Source organism: Trichomycterus rosablanca, chromosome 6 (assembly GCF_030014385.1).
Source record: "Trichomycterus rosablanca isolate fTriRos1 chromosome 6, fTriRos1.hap1, whole genome shotgun sequence".
Classification (NCBI taxonomy): Eukaryota; Metazoa; Chordata; class Actinopteri; order Siluriformes; family Trichomycteridae; genus Trichomycterus; species Trichomycterus rosablanca.
The window spans coordinates 42,226,584-42,247,052 of NC_085993.1; the positions used below are offsets into that span (position 1 = coordinate 42,226,584).

The 20,469-nt window shown below is 40.7% G+C and overlaps 1 protein-coding gene across 14 annotated transcripts in view; it reads right to left on the bottom strand.

The window, feature by feature from the left end:
* Positions 1-20,469, bottom strand: part of cadpsb (Ca2+-dependent activator protein for secretion b) — a 172,671-nt gene that overhangs the window by 59,971 nt on the left and 92,231 nt on the right. For all 14 annotated transcript variants that reach the window (XM_062997880.1, XM_062997877.1, XM_062997875.1 and 11 more), the window contains 4 exons: positions 16,299-16,420; positions 10,810-10,921; positions 6,856-6,995; positions 1,046-1,112 (listed from right to left, as the gene is read on the bottom strand). In XM_062997880.1, the coding sequence (XP_062853950.1) occupies positions 1,046-1,112; positions 6,856-6,995; positions 10,810-10,921; positions 16,299-16,420 (441 nt within the window). The remainder of the gene's footprint in view (positions 1-1,045; positions 1,113-6,855; positions 6,996-10,809; positions 10,922-16,298; positions 16,421-20,469) is intronic.

The window sequence follows — 20,469 nt, forward strand, 5'->3', positions numbered from 1 at the left end:
AAGGTCTAGAAGATGACCAACTCAAACAGCAGCAATAGATGAGTGATCGTATCTGACTTTACATCTACAAGGTGGATCAACTAGGTAGGAGTGTCTAATAGAGTGGACAGTGAATGGACACGGTGTTTAACAACTCCAACAGCGCTGCTGTGTCTGATCCACTCATACCAGCACAACACACACTAACACACCACCACCATGTCAGTGTCACTGCAGTGCTGAGAATCATCCACCACCTAAATAATACCTGCTCTGTTGTGGTCCTGTGGGGGTTCTGACCATTGAAGAACAGGGTGAAAGCAGGTTAAAAAAGTATGTAGAGAAACAGATGGACTACAGTCAGTAATTGTAGAACTACAAAGTGCTTCTATATGGTAAGTGGAGCTGATAAAATGGACAGTGTGTGTAGAAACAAGGAGGTGGTTTTAATGTAATGACTGATCGGTGTATGCTGAGAGAAAATTTGTCTGGATGGTCAGACGTAAGGTCTAAGAGCCACCAAATCATATTCTGTAAATACAAACCAATTTTAAATTTGATGCCTGCAACACACTCAAAAAGTTGGAAGAGAGGCATGTTTACCTCTGGGTTACATCACTTTAGAAAAGGAGAACACTGCAATACACGACTTCAGCTCAACAGTCTGTACTCACCGTTAATATAAAACCTTTTTGAAAATAAGGGTTTGTAGTTGCTCTGCTAGACATAAGCCTCTGATTCAGCATTTTGGTCAATGTGGCAAACAACAAACTTCAGTCAAGCTTTAAAGTGCCAACTTTGAAACAGGGACTTCTTTCCTGCTTGGCAGCTTCTTAGTAAATCAGCATATTCTCAAAATGCTCAGAATTAATGTTAGTTATTAAACACACAGTATAATGTTATTTTATGAATAAAGTAAAGATGTTGGACAAATTGATGTGCAGTATACAGATCACCAGAAATGTTGTCATATGTTAAGTCATATTACACACTATATTCACTATCCTTTGTTGATTTTTATTTACATTCTATGAGTGTGTTAAAAACCAGAACAATGCTCACTTACCTGGACCAGAACGAAGAATCGCTTCTTCCAGCGCTTCCACACATTCTTCCCAAAAGCCCACAAATAACTAAGCAGTAGAAGAAATAAAAAATGTGTATGTAAACGTCCCAGAATGTAATTTCAGAATTCAGAATACACAGACAATACACAAAGGACAAAGAGTATATTACTTTAGTAAGAAGTTTGGTTTTAAACATTGTGGTAGTTAAAATCTCAATTCTTCTGTACTGTTCAAAATGATCACAATTACTGGGGTTTTGCTATTATAATGAACTCAAAGTTAAAAAAGAAGGAAGGAGATGTCACGGATGCAGCCCCTCTGTGTTCTTGGAGAGTGCCTATGTGCCACGCTCCTCTTTCCGGGAGCACTCTCAGTTTCCAGACAACACCCATTTTTTGATTGGTCCCTTGCTAATTACCCTCAGGGATATAAGGACGCAGCTAGGAGAACTCGGTGGAGACTATCTGGTTTTGTTTGCCTTGAATTTACCTTAGTGAGTGATTTTGGTCTGTCTGTCTGTCTGTCTGTCTGTCTGTCTGTCTGGTTTGTCTTTTTGCTTACTCATCTTTGTCTGGTATGTTTTGATTTGAATTTGACTGATTTGGTTTGTTTTATCCTGTTTACTCCTGTTTGTGCCTGTTTACACCTGTTTACAACTGTTTACTCCTGTTTGTGCCTGTTTCCTCCTGTTTACACCAGTTTACTCCCGTTTAGACCTGTTTACTCCTGTTTGTGACTGTTTGCTTCTATTTGCCCCTTTTTGTTTGTGTTTGTCAAGTTTGTTTCTTGTTAGTCCATGTTTCCTGATAGTCCTTGTTTCTTGTTGGTCCTTGTTTCTTGATAGTCCTTGTTTCTTGTTGGTCCATGTTTCTTGATAGTCCATGTTTCTTGTTAGTCCTTGTTTCTTGTTAGTCCTTGTTTCTTGATAGTCCATGTTTCTTGTTGGTCCTTGTTTCTTGATAGTCCTTGTTTCTTGATAGTCCATGTTTCTTGATAGTCCATGTTTCTTGATAGTCCATGTTTCTTGATAGTCCATGTTTCTTGATGGTCCTTGTTTCTTGATCGTCCTTGTTTCTTGTTAGTCCTTGTTTGTTAGTCCATGTTTCTTGATAGTCCATGTTTCTTGATAGTCCTTGTTTCTTGATAGTCCATGTTTCTTGTTAGTCCTTGTTTCTTGTTAGTCCTTGTTTCTTGTTAGTCCATGTTTCTTGATAGTCCATGTTTCGTGTTCGTCCATGTTTCTTGTTAGTCCATGTTTCTTGATAGTCCTTGTTTCTTGATAGTCCATGTTTCTTGTTAGTCCTTGTTTCTTGATAGTCCTTGTTTCTTGTTAGTCCTTGTTTCTTGATAGTCCATGTTTCTTGATAGTCCTTGTTTCTTGATAGTCCTTGTTTCTTGTTAGTCCATGTTTTTTGTCAGTCCTTGTTTCTTGTCAGTCCATGTTTCTTGTCAGTCCTTGTTTCTTGATAGTCCATGTTTCTTGTTAGTCCTTGTTTCTTGATAGTCCTTGTTTCTTGATAGTCCATGTTTCTTGTTAGTCCTTGTTTCTTGATAGTCCTTGTTTCTTGTCAGTCCATGTTTCTTGTCAGTCCTTGTTTCTTGATAGTCCATGTTTCTTGTTAGTCCTTGTTTCTTGATAGTCCTTGTTTCTTGATAGTCCATGTTTCTTGTTAGTCCTTGTTTCTTGATAGTCCTTGTTTCTTGATAGTCCTTGTTTCTTGATAGTCCATGTTTCTTGTTAGTCCTTGTTTCTTGATAGTCCTTGTTTCTTGTTAGTCCTTGTTTCTTGTTAGTCCATGTTTCTTGATAGTCCATGTTTCTTGTTAGTCCTAGTTTTTTGTCAGTCCTTGTTTCTTGTTAGTCCTTGTTTCTTGATAGTCCTTGTTTTTTGTTAGTCCTTGTTTCTTGATAGTCATTGTTTCTTGATAGTCCTTGTTTCTTGTTAGTCCTTGTTTCTTGATAGTCATTGTTTCTTGTTAGTCCTTGTTTCTTGTTAGTTCGAGTTTAGTTTATATTTAGCTTTGTTCATGTGCGTTAGCTTAGTTTAGGATCTAGTATAGTCTAGTCCAGTTTCATGTCTGTTTAGCTTGGCGATTAGCATTTAGCTTAGCATGTAGCATAGGTCTTGTTTATACTTGTCTTGTGTATTTTGGTTATTATTAAATATTAGTTAAAATGTCTGTGTGTGTGTCCGCACTCTTGTTTTTCCTAGCCCAATTCGTTACAGGAGAAACACAGATTATTGGTTGGAAATTGTGCCATATCAATCCAGTCCTAACAGCCCATGGTTAATAACAATAATAATAATAATAATAATAATAATAATAATAATATGTTGAAAAAAACTAAACTGATCATGCAAAATGGATTGACTCTCCATGAATTATTAACAAATATAAAGCTACTTCATTTGGGTTTGGTTTAGGGACAATAATACAGAAAAGCACATTCTAGAGAGTCTCTTTAATGTGTCATAAAATGTTGTCACTACACTGTCATCACTTTGTGATGATTGGCTGCACAGATGTGTCAGCTTTCTCCAATGCCCTCTGTCTTGTGTCGCTTCTAGCAGACTTGCCTCTGATAATGCAATCCACGTCATGATGTTGGTCTTCCTCTTTATGGGGATGCCTCATCACATGCCCAAAATAACAGCGTTTGGGACTTAATGTGGTTCAGTAATGTGGCTCAGTGGTCATCATCTTCCTCCATGAGATTTTCAGCAATGTTCTGACACACTTGTTCTCAAAAGCCTAAATTCATCTTTATTCCTCTTTCTTCAGTGTCCAGGCTTCACATACATATGTGGCTACCGGCCAGACCAAAGCTTTCATCAATCGTAACTTAATGATGGTGCTAATTGACTTGTTTTTTCCATATCTTGGTCAATTTGTCCATCACCGCCATGCCCACTGGCATTCTTGACTTCACTTCACAAGCACATTCTGGAGTCTTTTATACTCTGTGTACAACCCTGAATCAGAAAAAGTTGGGACCATATGGAAAATGCAAATAAAATAAAAACACAGTGTTCCTTACATTTAGTTTGACTTTCATTTCATTGCAGACAAGGATGAACCCAAGACATTTCATGTTTTGTCTGCTCAACTTCATTACATTTGTTAATAAACCTTCATTCCTGCATTTCAGGTCTGCAACACATTCCAAAAAAAGTTGGAATGGGGGCAATTTAGGACTAGTAATGAGGTGAAAAAACAAAATAAAAAGATGTGATTTCAAACAGGTGATGTCTACAGGTGGTTGTAATCATGGTTTGGTACGGAAGCAGCATCCAGGAAAGGCTGAGTCTGTGATAAGCAAGCACTACAATACGGAGTTACGTGCACAAATGTCACGTAAAACTTTACTGTGCAAAAAGACTTCAACTTCTCTGGGCTCGGAGGCATCTGGGATGGACCATCACACAGTGGAAACGTGTATTGTGGTCAGATGAATCAGCAATCCAGATCTTTTTTTGGAAAAAAAAATGGACACAGTGTGCTCCAGACCAAAGACGAAAAGGACCATCCAGACTGTTATCAGCAACAAAAGCCAGGGTCTGTCATGGTATGGAGCTGTGTCATTTACACTTCTGTGATGGCAGCATTAATGCAGAAAAGTACATTGAGATCTTAGAGCAACATATGCTGCCTTTAAGACGTCATCTTTTCCAGGGATGTCCATGTATTTTTCAACAACAATGCAAAACCACATGCTGCACACATTATAAAGGCATGGCTGCGGAAGAAGAGGGTATGAGTACTGGACTGGCCTGCTTGCAGTCCTGGCCTGTCCACAATAGAGAATGTGTGGAGAATTTTGAAACGAAAAATGTGACAACGACGACCCCGTACTGTTGCACGTTAAGACGTGTTTGCAGGAAGAATGGGACATAATGAAACCTGAAACACTAAATCACTTGGTCTCCTCTGTGCCAAAACGTCTTTTAAGTGTGGTGAAAAGGAACGGAAACATTACAAAGTGGTAAATGCTTTACTGTATCAACGTTTTTTGGAATGTGTTGCAGGTCTGAAATGCAGGAATGTTTGTTTATTATTAAATGAAATGTAGATGACCAGACAAAACATGAAATATCTCAGGTTCATCCTGTCTGAATCAATTAATTAATGTAGTTAATGTTAGAAAATCTGAGTTTTTTTATTATTTGCATTTTCCATACTGTCCCAACTTTTTATGATTTGGGGTTGTAAAATGTGAAAAAAAAAAAAAAAACAACAACCCTAGAATCAGATCATATTGGCAATTTATGACACTGCACTCCTGTCAGACACTGAAAGGTGCAGTTAAAAAAACAATATATTAAACAGGGATTAAAACTCATCTGGTAGTCTGGTGATAACTAATTACCCTGAATCACCATGTACAACTTTACAAGAACAGCAAACTGCAGTGTCTGCAAATGAAAGTGATTTAGAAGCAGCTGTCAGTCACTCGTGCTGATAATTGTTTTTTTAATTGTAGTCCCATTATGCAGAATTGTTTATAAATGAAGTGTCAGTAAATGACTATGACGATGCATGATTATGTCGAGAAAATATACGGCTGATGAAATCCACTAAATTTATCTTGTGGGCGCTTAGTTTTATGTCGCACCATGTGTTTAAACTCTTACGTGCATAAAAGATTTGCTGGGACTTTCTGTGCTTGTATTTGCTCACATTTTAATAAATCACTTTGGATTATTTATTTATTTAAACACACTTTGCTTACATTCATAACAGAACAGGTTACTTGTTACACACGTTTAAGTTTAATGTTAAATACACACACACTGTCATGGACAATTTTATATCTCCAATATACACCAACCAGGCATAACATTATGACCACTGACAGGTGAAGTGAATAACACTGATTATCTCTTCATCACGGCACCTGTTAGTGGGTGGGATATATTAGGCAACAAGTGAATATTTTATCCTCAATGTTGATGTGTTAGAAGCAGGAAAAATGGGCAAGCGTAAGGATTTGAACGAGTTTGACAAGAGCCAAATTGTGATGGCTAGACGACTGGGTCAGAGGATCTCCAAAACTGCAGCTCTTGTGGGGTCAGTGTCTATCAAAAGTGGTCCAAGGAAGAAACAGTGGTAAACCGGCGACAGGGTCATGGACAGCCAAGGCTCATTGATTCACATGGGGAGCGAAGGCTGGCTCGTGTGGTCTGATCCAACAGATGAGGTACTGTAGCTCAAATTGCTGAAGAAGTTAATGCTGGTTCTGATAGAAAGGTGTCAGAATACACAGTGCATCACAGTCACATATTAGGAAGGTGGTCATAATGTTATGCCTGATCTGTGTACCTCAGTTGCATGTCTTTGAACTGTGGGAGGAAACAAGATCTCCCCAAGAAACCCACACCGACACGTGGATAACATGCAAACTCTAGGCAGAAAGGACCCGGATTGCTCCATCTGGGAATTGTTTGTTTGTTTATTAGGATTTTAACGTCATGTTTTACACTTTGGTTACATTCATGACAGACACAGTGGTCACTCATTACACAAGGTTCATCAGTTCACAAGGTTATATCGAACACAGTCATGGACAATTTAGTGTCTCCAATTCACCTCACTTGCATGTCTTTGGACTGTGGGAGGAAACCGGAGCACCCAGAGGAAACCCAGATGGACAACATGCAAACTCCACACAGAAAGGACCCGGACCACCCAACCTGGGGTTCGAACCCAGGACCTTCTTGCTGTGAGGTGACAGTGCTACCCACTTAGCCACTGTGCCGCCCCCACTTTGGATTAATGCATTTGCCAAATGACTTGATTTTCATCCTTACCCACAGGCCTTCATGTTTTGTGGCTTATCCATACGAACAGCAAGTTTGATCTTCAGGTCTTGGTCTGGACAGGCCTTGGTGACGGTCATCTTGTGCAGCTCGGACTGCTTTGGGTTGTTTGGGGTCGGGTGTAGAACGACCTAAAAAGCAGTCGACAGAACAATAATTTAGTGCACAAATTGCATTCAGCCTCAAAAACTCAATTCATTTTTTTTTTCAGTCCTGTGATCGGGAGAATCTAGATTTGTTCCTGCTCTTGCACCTTATCAGAAGGGAGCCAGTTACTCGCTCATCCTCTCTGGTGTATTTTCTTTCATTTCTCATCTTCGACTTACCCTCCCCCATCTTTCTCGCTCTCTCTCTCTGATGAGTTAGCACAATCGTTCTCTTTGCAGAGATAAAGAGCTTTGAGCTGGCTTCCTCTTCAGAGGATACACATCACACAGCCCTGTCAACATGCAAGGTCAAAACGCTCAAGCCCACATCTCATTACGTTCCAGTCAATACAAAGAGCTATTGCAGAGGTTCGTGGGTTAAAGCTAATGTTATTTAAAAATTGCATTTAGCTTAACTTGTGTATTAGTTTGGTTGTGTTATTATGTGTCATTATGATCACAATAAGACATTAGCAGCTGGTCACTGAATAAATAGATGTTTGATGTATTAGCTGTAAAACTAATCTAATGTGAATTGGGCAGTCAAATCTTGTGGCTCGGTCATACAGCAGATTGTCAAGAGTAACAAAAGCGTTTAGACACAAGAGGTGAACTGGACTCATCTCTCCACAGGGAGGTTAATTGAGTCTGAGATGGACCTTTCTACAATGTGAGTATCAGTGTGTGTGTGTCAGCAGGGGGGCGTAAAAAGGAAACACTGAAGGCAGCAAATGGACTGGATGGCTGGTCTTACTGTCCTAAATAGACAGCTTTATTTTATATAAGACAGCGTCTTACTTGGACCAGCATGTAAGATTAGTTAAGTATTTTAGATTAAAGCCACACTGGTAGTTAATATTAGAACTGGTTCAGCTATATGGTTTACTATATTTATTTCAAAACAGATCTTGTGCGCTGCTCAGGTGGCACAGCGGTAAAATACACTAGCACACCAGAGCTGGGATTTCGAGCACATTGTATCGAATCTCAGCTCTGCCATCCGACTGGGCTGGGCAGCCACATGAACAACGATTGACTGTTGTTCAGGGTGGCATGAGCCGGACCAGGGTTCCTCATAACTGATGCAATTAGACCTTGCATAAAGTAGAGGAATAATTCTGATCAGGGTGTGGATCTCTGTGCACTAGGCTGATCCGCATATGAACTCGCCTCGTGCAGGTGAAAAGAGGCAGTCGGTACTGCACACGTGTCGGAGGGGGCGTGCGTCAGTTGCGAAACTCCTCAGTCAGCAGTGGAGGGTTGTATCAGTAGAGGTGATGCGGAATGTAATAATGGTAATTGGATACGACTAGATTGGGGGGGAAAATTGGAGGGAAAAATCGTAGAAAGAAAGAAAAAAAATAGATCTTGTGTGTTGACATAATCTTTTTGATGAAAAACCCATGCTACAGCAGACCTCATCCTACATTGTTCTTATCTTTTTGCTCTACTGCATTAATAAACATTTTCCTGTCTGGTACAGTACTTCAGCTCATCAGTCAAAGCTACATATCTGGCTTATTTTATTAGTGCTCCTGCAGCAGCTCTTCTCTGTGCTAACTTTTTTTTGTTATTATTGATCTTTTTATAAATGATAAGTATTTTTTTAAATGCAATTTGTCCCTTTTTCTCCAGATTTTTTGGGTGCGTCCACTCTCTACAGGTGCTGACCCCCGCCCCTGATTGAGGAGAGCAAACTGACAGACGCTCCCTCCGACACGAGTGCAGTAGCCGACTGCATTTTTTTACCTGCAAGAGGCGAGTTCACATGCGAATCAGCCCTGTGCATGGAGAGCCACACCCTGATCAGCATTATTCTCCACCATCAATCAGCCAGCAGAGATCGTAATTGCATCAGTTATGAGGTCCCTCTCTGGCTCTTCCCTCCCTGGATGAACAACAGCCAAACGTTGTTCATATAGCCGCCAGGCACAGCTGGATGGCAGAGCTGAGATTCGATACGATGTATTTGAAACCCCAGCTCTGGTGTGCTAGAGTATTTTACCGCTGCGCCAACTAAGCGGCCTGTGATAAGTATTTTTTTTATATTAATATCCTCCTGTACAGTTAATTACACAAGCCATGTCTTACATAGCTACAAATTATGACCAAAGCTTCAGGCCTTACTGTAAAGCAACTTATACGACCAAATCATTCAAAATTCTCATTAATGCTTCATCAATTTATCAGATAAAAATCGATTGACTAAAGGATTTATCCAAGCTCTCACTTCATAGACGTTAGCTATTAGTATTATCATTAACCCCATTAACCACTTAGCTCCCGCATTTTGCATTAACACAGTAGTTAGCACATGCTTGTTTTTAGCATTAGCATCTTGTACCATGTCGAGTGAGTGTATTTGAAACTCTTGCTGTGTTCATTATTATTTATCTTGTAACGGTTCATATTATCTGGTATCTTGTGTTTCACATTGTAAATACCCAAAGATAAAGTTTAGATCAAGTTTAAGACTAAGCTAGAACTCATGCTAGCTTCTGCTGTATGTAGTAAAATTGCTAGCACACAGTTCTGTTGAGATGTATTAATAGCACTGTTTAAGAAGGGTTTTAGAAAGAGGCTTTAGATTATTTTCTAAAAGGGATTCTAAGGAACTATAAAAATCAATCTATATATACACCGATTAGCCATAACATTAAAACCACCTCCTTGTTTCTACACTTACTGTCCATTTTATCAGCTCCAATACATATAGAAGCACTTTGTAGTTCTACAATTACTGACTGTAGTCCATCTGTTTCTCTGCATGCTTTGTTAGCCCCCTCTCATGCTGTTTTTCATGGTCAGGACCCCCACAGGACCGCCACAGAGTAGGTATTATTTGGGTGGTGGATCATTTTCAGCACTGCAGTGACACTGACATGGTGGTGGTGTGTTAGTGTGTGTTATGCTGGTATGAGTGGATCTGACACAGCAGCGCTGATGCAGTTTTTAAACACCTCACTGTCACTGCTGGACTGAGAATAGTCCACCAACCAAAAATATCCAACCAACAGCGCTCCATGGGCAGCGTCCTGTGACCACTGATGAAGGTCTTGAAGATGACCAACTCAAACAGCAGCAATAGATCGTGATCGTCTCTGACTTTACAACTACAAGGCGAACCAACTAGGTAGGAGTGTCTAATAGAGTGGACAGTGAGTGGACACAGTATTTAAAAACTCCAGCAGCACTGCTGTGTCTTATCCACTCATACCAGCACAACACACACTACCATGTCAGTGTCACTGCAGTGCTGAGAATCATCCACCACCTAAATAATACCTGCTCTGTTGTGGTCCTGTGGGGGGGTCCTGACCATTGAAGAACAGGGTGAAAACAGGCTAAAAATGTATGTAGAGAAACAAAAAAAATGGCACCAACTAGACAGTTCTTTAGGATACAGAGTACAGTGGTTTATCTATGACACTGTTGCACTTCCACTTAACACACTGACAAGAAAGTAAATCTGACTTTACAATGCAGTTTACATGCTACAACAGCTGCTTTTATAATCAGGCCTCATTAAAAGGAGGAAATGTAAGTTTAATTACATATCTCATCTCATTTGCATATTCAAACTGCAATTACCCATCATAATAAACATATATAATTGAATTATGTGAACTCATACAAGGTTCTGCTGACATCATTTTCCCCTCAGTGACTATGGCTGCTGTTTGTCTGTTTTTGTCTGTACTGACAGGATAAATGAACGGCTGTCCTGTTTCAGTAAAGCAGAAACTGTAGAAGCCGTAACAGAATGCACATGCAGAGTTAGCAGAATACTGATTCATACCCGGCCTAACTCTTTGTCCTCCAGCGCCAGCACTCCTGTACTCTCAGTGAACAGTTTAACCTTGACTGCAGGTAGAGGATGCGTAGTGGTGAAGTCTCCTTGAGTCCCCCATCTGTAATACACATTCATACCAACATTTTAGCCAAAGTTGTGCTAATGTTACCTACATAAATGCAGTTAGTATGGTGCGGTCCATTATAGTTTGTAACTACGAGGGTTCTTGAAAAAGTTTCCGCACTTTTTAAAACTCTATTTATTAAGAATTTCAAAAACTATTTACATCACTTTTGTACACAGTCACCTTACGATGCATTTTTCCCAGTCGTACCAACTTTTTAATGCCATCAGCAAAAAATGTTTTTGGTTGAGCACGTAGCCACTGATGCACCGCTGCTTTCACATCATCATCATCATCACATCAAAAAATCTTCTTCCCCCTAAAGCCTTTTTGAGTGGTCCAAAAAGGTGGTAATCAGATGGAGCTCAATCCAGACTATAAGCTCTCTCTCAGTCTCTCATACATGACCAATTACTGCTCCCCCCACCCTCACAGTTTCCAACCAAAATATAAAAGTGCGGAAACTTTTTCAAGATTCCTAGTATAAAATACTGTATATTAAACAGGATGCGACGATGTAACTTCGCTCTGATTTGGTCCTGCATCCCAAATTACATGCTGAATACTACATAGTCTACATACTACATAGAATTTGGTAGTGGTATTGTACCAGTATAACATACTGTTTCATACAAAGGATGCAGTGGATCTGGAACCTTCCCTGGAAATACCAGTCGCAGGGCACCAAACACTCACTTAGTTATACTTAATCACTATTTAAATAGTCAATTTAAACTTACTGGTTTGATTTGAACATTTTGTCTTTAATATGTTTAATATGGCTCTATAGTATAATTTTAAACCCCTTTATAAATGTTCAGTAATAATTTGGAGACTGAAATAAATAGTCAAAAAACAAATTTAACACAGAGCAGTGATAAAAATCATGAACCTGGTTACTGATGATGTGCTGCATGAATAAGTTCAGCAGTCGGTCCGTCTCCATTGCCTTTTTTGGCTGGCAGAGGGGCACTGAGGTGCAAATGACTGATGTGTCGGTTCCTTTTAAATGCCAGTTATCACGCCCCATTAGCATTCATTTGTTTCAGGTGCGGATACTTCTATATACCAGGGTTTCACATTCACTGACTTGCTAGTTCCTCTGTCTGGTATACCTGCTCTTTTTCTAGAATCATGATATTGAACTTGGTCATAAGGTCAGAACATACAGTTTGTGGTGTCATGTTTAGACCCACCCTAAATAAGCACGCTGCCCCAGAGGTGGTATGATGACCCATTTTCCTGAGTGGTTCACATATTATGGGACCACCCTGGGCACGGACTGCACCAGTTGATGATGTGGGCTCACTACTTGTGTTTTGGCATCCCTGGCATGTGTTTAGGTTTTCTGATCTTTCCTTTTCTCAGTTCTGCACTATCCCTTTTCCGTCCCCTTTCTCCATTGTTGGCAGCAGTTGTCTTTTATTTGTTACTTTGTTTCTGTTATTTTTTCCTCCTTATTTATTATTCTACCTTGGTTGTGCATTTTGCACTTGGGTTCATCTTTTATTCTTGCAGGTTCAGAGCTTCACCTCGGGCTTCACTCCTGTGGTGCGACCCGCCCCGTTAAAGTATATTTAACCATCTTCCATCCACAAAGCAGATAATCCACTGCTTCACTAAATCCCTTCTCCATCCCTTTCTTCTCTGAACTAGAACCCCCCGTTGTTTACTCTTGCTGCACTCCCGTCTTCATCATGCCCTCTTCTCCTCCTTCTGATTCACATTCATACATATTCTAGAGCAGAGCCATTATAGAGGGGTATTATAATAAATTGCAGACGGGCATTGCTTGTTATTTCTAACATTTTTATGGATGGAGAGGAGAAAGGGAGAGATGATAAATCATTTAAAATGTTGGTACTGATGAAGTATTCAGTGTCAAAGGCGCATTTCAGTCATTAAAAATTCAAAACCAATGACTAGCCTGCATACAGAAAGTGACGGAAAAATCATTCAAACACTTTTGTTTGTTTGTTTTTGTTACTTAATATATTTCCAGCACATTTCACAGTATATTCACTTCACATTAACCCACTGAATTTAATTAGACACTGTACCTAAAACTATATATTTATAAGCATAAACATCATGTTCCTAGTACACTTAAATAATGGGAAGAATTAAAAGCAGTCACCACAAATAGTTAACGTTTGTTCACTTTTGCAGATCTACTGTTGGCAATTACTGCTTTAAGACGTTCATAATTTATTAAACTAGTAATCTAAGGGTCGCTGGTCCAAGCCCCACTTCTGCCAGGTTGCCACTGTCGGGCCCTTAAGCAAGGCCCATAACACTTAATAATTTAGACAATATACACAGCCATAACATTAAAACAACCTTCTTGTTTCTACACTCACTGTCCATTTTATCAGCTCCACTTTCCATATCAAAGCACTTTGTAGTTCTACAAGTACTGACTGTAGTCCATCTGTTTCTCTGCATGCTCTGTTAGCCCCCTTTCATGCTGTTCTTCAATGATCAGGACTCTCCTAGAACCACCACAGAGCAGGTATTATTTGGGTGGTGGATCATTCTCAGCACTGCAGTGACACTGACATGGTGGTGGTGTGTTAGTGTGTGTTGTGCTGGTATGAGTGGATGAGACACAGAAATGCTGCTGGAAGTTTTTAAACACCTCACTGTCACTGCTGTACTAAGAAAAGTCCAAAAGCACCCCGTGGGCAGCGTCCTGTGAACACTGATGAAGGTCTAGAAGATAACCAACTCAAACAGCAGCAATAGATGAGCGATCGTCTCTGACTTAACGTCTACAAGGTGGACCAACTAGGTAGGAGTGTCTAATAGAGTGGATAGTGTATGGACACGGTGTTTAAAAACTCCAGCAGCGCTACTGTGTCTTATCCACTCATACCAGCACAACACACACTAACACACCACCACCATGTCAGTGTCACTGCAGTGCTGAGAATGATCCACCACCTAAATAATACCTGCTCTGTGGGGGTCCTGACCATTGAAGAACAGGGTGAAAGCAGGCTAAAAAGGTATGCAGAAAAACAGATGGACTACAGTCAGTAATTGTAGAACTACAAAGTGTTTCTATATGGTTAGTGGAGCTGATAAAATTGACAATGAGTGTAGAAACAAGGAGGTGGTTTTAATGTTATGGCTGATCGGTGTACAAATACAGTTGTACAGTACAACAAAATTCTTTCTTCGCATATTCTTTCTTCCAAACAAGCTGGGGTCAGAGCACAAGGTCAGCCATATTATGGCACCCCTGGAGCAGAGAGGGTTAAGGGCCTTGCTCAAGGGCCCAACAGCGGCTGCATGGCAGCGCTGGGATTCGAACTCTCAATGTTTCAATTGATCCAAAAGTCCAAAGCTCCACCCACTAGGCTACCACTGTCCCTAAATGTACTGCTATAAAATATATATTACAGAAAATGACCATGACCCTGACCAGAATAATGCCGTTAATGAAAATGAAATGAGAAATGATCTACACCCCTGTACACTCTCTATTAGAGTAGTGAGAGGTTTGAGTGAGAGAATGAATAGCAGAAATAGCAGAGGAGACGGTGTCCTTGTTTCCACCTCATGCTGAGCTTTGTCACTATTTCCGCAGAGCTACAAGGTGACCTTGTGCATCCAGGAAAAGAAAATATAGACACAGTACCTGAATGGTCCCGTGTATTTAGTTATTCAGTAATTTTAAGAAATCATTTCATCCTGGTGCAACATTAACTGTAAAACACTGTCCTCAAGGTGTGAATATACACCGATCAGGCATAACATTATGACCACCTTCTTGTTTCTACACTCACTGTCCATTTTATCAGCTCCACTTACTATATAGGAGCACTTTGTAGTTCTACAATTACTGGCTGTAATCCATCTGTTCATACTGTTTAAGTATGCAATTTCGGATGCAGCCTATATAAGGCCTCCAGGACCCATACAGCTGCGCAATTGTGATGCCTGTACAAGAAATTATTAATCTGATGCACAGTTTGCGCCATACAGTGGTACCAAGAATGGAATGAAATAGATGTGTACAGTACAATTACATTCTGGGCAGTTGTAGCTTAGTGGTTAAGGTACTGGAATAGTAATCAAAAGGTCACTGGTTCAAACCCCACCACTGCCAGGTTGCCACTGTTGGGCCCTTGAGCAAGGCTCTTAACCCCCAGTTGCTTAGACAGTGTACTGTCACACTACTGTAAGTCACTTTGGATAAAAGCGTCTGCTAAATGCCAAAAATGTAAATGTACATTCTTTTTTCGCATATCCCAGCTTGTTCGGATACTGGGGTCAGAGCACAGGGTCAGCCATTGTACGGCACCCCTGGAGCCGAGAGGGTTAAGGGCCTTGCTCAAGGGCCCAACAGTGGCTGCATAGCAGAGCTAAGATTCGAACTCTCAACATTTAGGCTGATAACCCAAGGCTCTACCCACTAGGTTGCAACTGTCCCTAAAAAACTGGACTTGTTTAACTACAAGGCAAAAATAATTAAGAGATCTTGGAGAAACACCACAAAAAGCAAGGTTGAAACCCCAGGACCTTTGAGCTGTGTGGCATCCACGTCACGTGATATACCACCCTACCATATGTAGCTGGCTGGTGCATAAACATACAGGTTGGATGGATGTAAAACTATGCGTATGTGCGATAATAGATAATAGCTAATTCTCATCTGATGGCATCGTACTTTAGTGCTGGAGGCTCTCTCGTTTTCACTCTCAATTTATTTTCCTTTCCCTCAGCTCTCTCCTACCCACCCTCCACTCTCCCCCTCCGTCTCTCTCTGTATTTTTAATCAGTTTCTTCACAGCTGACTGCCCTTGTGAGGGGTAACAGAGGCTATGCTCTGTTTCATTATTCCATTCTCCTGTCCTCCCTCCTCTCTCTTCCCTTCCCTCTCTCTCTCTCTCTCTCTATGTCTCTCTCTCTTTATAACCTCCCTCTATTCAGTTCATTAGAATTTGCCACCTGATCCGGTGACGAAACATTGCACCCCAAAATAGCTCAAAATCATGTGCTCATCCCCAGAGTCTCTGCCTCCGAGTGCTAAAATGAGCTCAAGCTGAAACACGCGACACCTGAAGCGGCGCTGCCATGATGTTCCTTCACCTCCACCACCTCCAGAGAGGAGCAGCACAACAGAGAATTACAGTACAAACATATCGTGTGCCTGTTTACAGTAATGCAAAATAATAATGCAACAGAATTTAAATAATTATACAAGTAAAAATACAGTTAAATAGGTGTTTATTAATTGTGACATTGTCTCTTATTGATTGCATTGAAGGTCACCCATATCCATATTTTATCAATTACAATTTTGTCTGCACCCAATCCTGTCCAAAGGCGAACAAAGCTTTAAATGGGAAGAACTGTGACTTACGTTGGTTTGGAGGCCTCAGCCTGGTCAGTCTGCAGTTTCTCTCCTCCCTCCACCTCCATGGTACAGTACACAATGCGGTTTGGTGCCAGAGACTTCAATCCCTGCACCTCCATGATCACCACCTTGACAAAAATATTAAAGATGAGTAATAAAGACATACAAAGCTGTGTGCATCTATTTCTCACTAATGGATTAACAAGGCCAAGCAGAATTATGAACAATGTATGTGATATGCTTTATAACACCATTGGGTTAGTATACACCAATCAACCATAACATTAAAACCACCTCCTTGTTTCTACACTTACTGTCCATTTTATCAGCTCCACTTACCATATAGAAGCACTTTGTAGTTCTACAATAACTGACTGTCCATCTGTTTCTTTGCATGCTTTGTTAGCCCCTTTTCATGCTGTTCTTCAATGGTCAGGACCCCCACAGGACCACTATAGAGCAGGTATTATTTGGGTGGTGGATGATTCTCAGCACTGCAGTGACACTGACATGGTGGTGGTGTGTTAGTGTGTGTTGTGCTGGTGTGAGTGGATAAGACACAGCAATGCTGATGTGGAGTTTTTAAACACCTCACTGTCACTGCTGGACTGAGAATAGTCCACCAACCAAAATTATCCAGCCGACAGCGCCCCGTGGGTAGCGTCCTGTGACCACTGATGAAGGTCAAGAAGATGACCAACTAGCAATAGATGAGCAAACGTCTCTGACTTTACATCTACAAGGTGGACCAACTAGGTAGGAGTGTCTAATAGAGTGGACAGTGAGTGGACACGGTGTTTAAAAACTCCAGCAGCACTGCTGTGTCTGATCCACTCATACCAGCACAACACACACTAACACACCACCACCATGTCAGTGTCACTGCAGTGCTGAGAATGATCCACCACCTCAATAATACCTGCTCTGTGGTGGTCCTGTGGGGCTCCTGACCATTGAAGAACAGGGTGAAAGCAGGCTAAAAAGGTATGAAGAGAAACAGATGCACTACAGTCAGTAGTTGTAGAACTACAAAGTGCTTCTATATGGTAAGTTGAGCTGATGGAATGGACAGTGAGTGTATGTTATGGCTGATCAGTGTACACTCAATCCCTATTTACATGCACGCTACAAGTAATCCGATCCAAAACGACGTGCATGTGTAAAGTACCACTTAGTCACCATGACAATGAGCACTGAATTCCCTAAGTTTTCAGTTGGTGTTTTTTTTTTTATTTATCAAAAGTATGTAGACAGAACTGCTGATTTGGATATAAATCTTAGTGGTTGGGCAAGCATCTACACATACATGATTGTTTATGTATGAGGGGCAGGATGGCTGAAGTCCTGCAATAGATTTACATCCTACCCAGGGTATTCCTACATACAGTGAATTGGCACTGCCATGACCCTGACCAGGATAAAGCGGCTGATAAAAATGAAATGAGATGAAAATCACAGATAGACCTCTGATCACACTGCTCACATTTACTGAAGAACTGAAACGATTTAAAACATTTTGCTGACATCAAATACATGTTGGGTTCTGAATGCCTTATATATATATATAATCTCTAAACTCATGATCAGGTTAATCAGACAGTTCAGCAGAATCGATCTGATATCTGACCAAACGTCCGGTCACTAAAGAAATATCATTTTACCTCAGATGTAAAGAAAATATTCGGATCCGTTTCTATATTCTATTACAGATTTTTTCTTTCATCCAGATATTTGAACATGCAATTTTAACTTGAACAGCAGGAAGCCTTTTTTTTTATCTTGTGTTCCTTTAATCAAACCCTCAGGTCTGTTCCAGCATTGTTTTGTTCACTTCACTGCTAAAAAGAGCTTGACAAAAATCAATCCCCACACTCCAAGAAGCCATAAAATCAGAGTCTAACACAAAACAGGAAGGTAGATCTATAAACCAGTGCTTTTCAGGTGCTGTAATGATTCCAGACCTGCAGTATTATGATGAACAGCCAGAAGAACAAAACAGCTCAAGATTCTTTAACTACAGGATCAACTAAAGACTGAATCAAAATACAGTTTTTATCAAAAATACATTTATATATATACTGATCAGCCATAACATTACACGTTTCTACACTCACTGTCCATTTTATCAGCTCCACTTACCATATAGAAGCACTCTGTAGTTCTACAATTACTGCCTGTAGTCCATCTATTTCTATACATACTTTTTTAGCCTGCTTTCACCCTGGTCTTCAATGGTCAGAACCACCCACAGGACCGCCACAGAGCAGGTATAATTTAGGTGCTGGATGATTCTCAGCACTGCAGTGACAATGACATGGTGGTGGTGTGTTAGTGTGTGTTGTGCTGGTATGAGTGGATCAAACACAGACACACACAAACCTCACTGTCACTGCTGGACTAAGAACAGTCCACCAACCAAAAATATCCAGCCAACAGCACCCCATGGGCAGCGTCCTGTGACCACTGATGAAGGTCTTGAAGATGACCACCCCAAACAGCAGCAATAGATCGCGATCGTCTCTGACTTTACATCTACAAGGTGGACCAACTAGGTAGGAGTGTCTAATAGAGTGGACAGTGAGTGGACACTGTGTTCAAAAACTCCAGCAGCAATGCTGTGTCTGATCCACTAATACCAGCACAACACACACTAACACACCACCACCAGGTCAGTGTCACTGCAGTGCTGAGAATGATCCACCACCCAAATACCTGCTCTGTGGTGGTCCTGTGGGGGTCCTGACCATTGAACAACAGGGTGAAAGCAGGCTAAAAAGGTATGAAGAGAAATAGATGGACTACAGGCAGTAATTGTAGAACTACAAAGTGCTCCTATATGGTAAGTGGAGCTGATAAAATGGACAGTGAGTGTATAAACAAGGAGGTAATTTCTTCTACATTAAAAAGTGAAAATCTTGAGAAAATCTGAGCTTCATAAACATGTTAAACTCACACTGTAGCTGCTAGCAGCGCTAGATCTATCACTGTCTCAGATTCTCTATCACAAGTAGGCTCTTCATGAATTCCTAATGAGGAGCCACCAACCTTACAGCTGGCAGAGGACATTTTATGTAAATGAAGCAGACTGGAAATTTAAAAATAGCACAGTACATCGCATGCAGGAAAAAAAAAATGTTTTCTTCATTTGCACCAGTAAAGCAGATATTACACTGTACGCCACTTGGGAATAGGATTTCAAAGCACCGAGACAACCCGCTAAACCACATTTTAACATATCTGAATGACAGAGTGAACATAAAAAACCATTAAAAGCACATTTTGCTGATCTTTATGTATTGACATTAAAAATACATTTCTGCTTGCCAGACGAGATACGTTGTGGATGATGAGTTATAAATATTTTACATTTCTGTGCTGATAATCACATAGAGAGAAAATGCTTTAAGGCAACGCACATAAAAAATGCTTTCTGTGCAATAAAGACATGAAGATGTTATTAGCATGTTCAGATTTATTTTTCAAAGCATGTCAGTTTTATTTGACGTGGCGAAACAGTAAAACAAGCCAGCACACCAAACCCGACATTTCGAGTTCGAATTCGCAAGTTCAGATCTTTAAAATAAGCAGTCGGCATTAATAAAGTATTATGTTGAAAATATTGGCCGGTCAGGTGGCGCAGCAGTAAAACACACTAGCACACCAGAGCTGACATTTCGAACTCGTCGATTTAAATCTCAGCTCTGCCATCCGGCTGGGTTGGGAGGCTATATGAGCAACGATTGGCTTGTTGTTCATACAGGGAGGGAGCCAGATGGTACCTGATAACTGATGCAATTATGACCTCTGCTGGCTGATTGATGGTGCCTGCACAGAGTTGAGGAATGATGTGGACAGGGTGTGGCTCTCCGCATATGAACTCGCCTTGTGCAGGTGAAAATATGCAGTCGGCTACTGAACACGTGTCGGAGGGGGCGTGTGTCAGTCTCGCTCACCTCAATCAGAAGTGGAGATCAGCATCAGTAGAGAGGAAGCGTAATGCAATCGGGTAATTGGATACGACTAGATTGGGGAGGAAAATTGTGAAAATGCAAAAAAAATAAATAAAATGCTGCAATTGTGACCTTTGCTGGCTGATTGATGGCACCTGCACATAGACGGGGGATAATGGAAATTAGTGCGTGAATACGGATCTCCATATGAACCCACCTCATGCAGG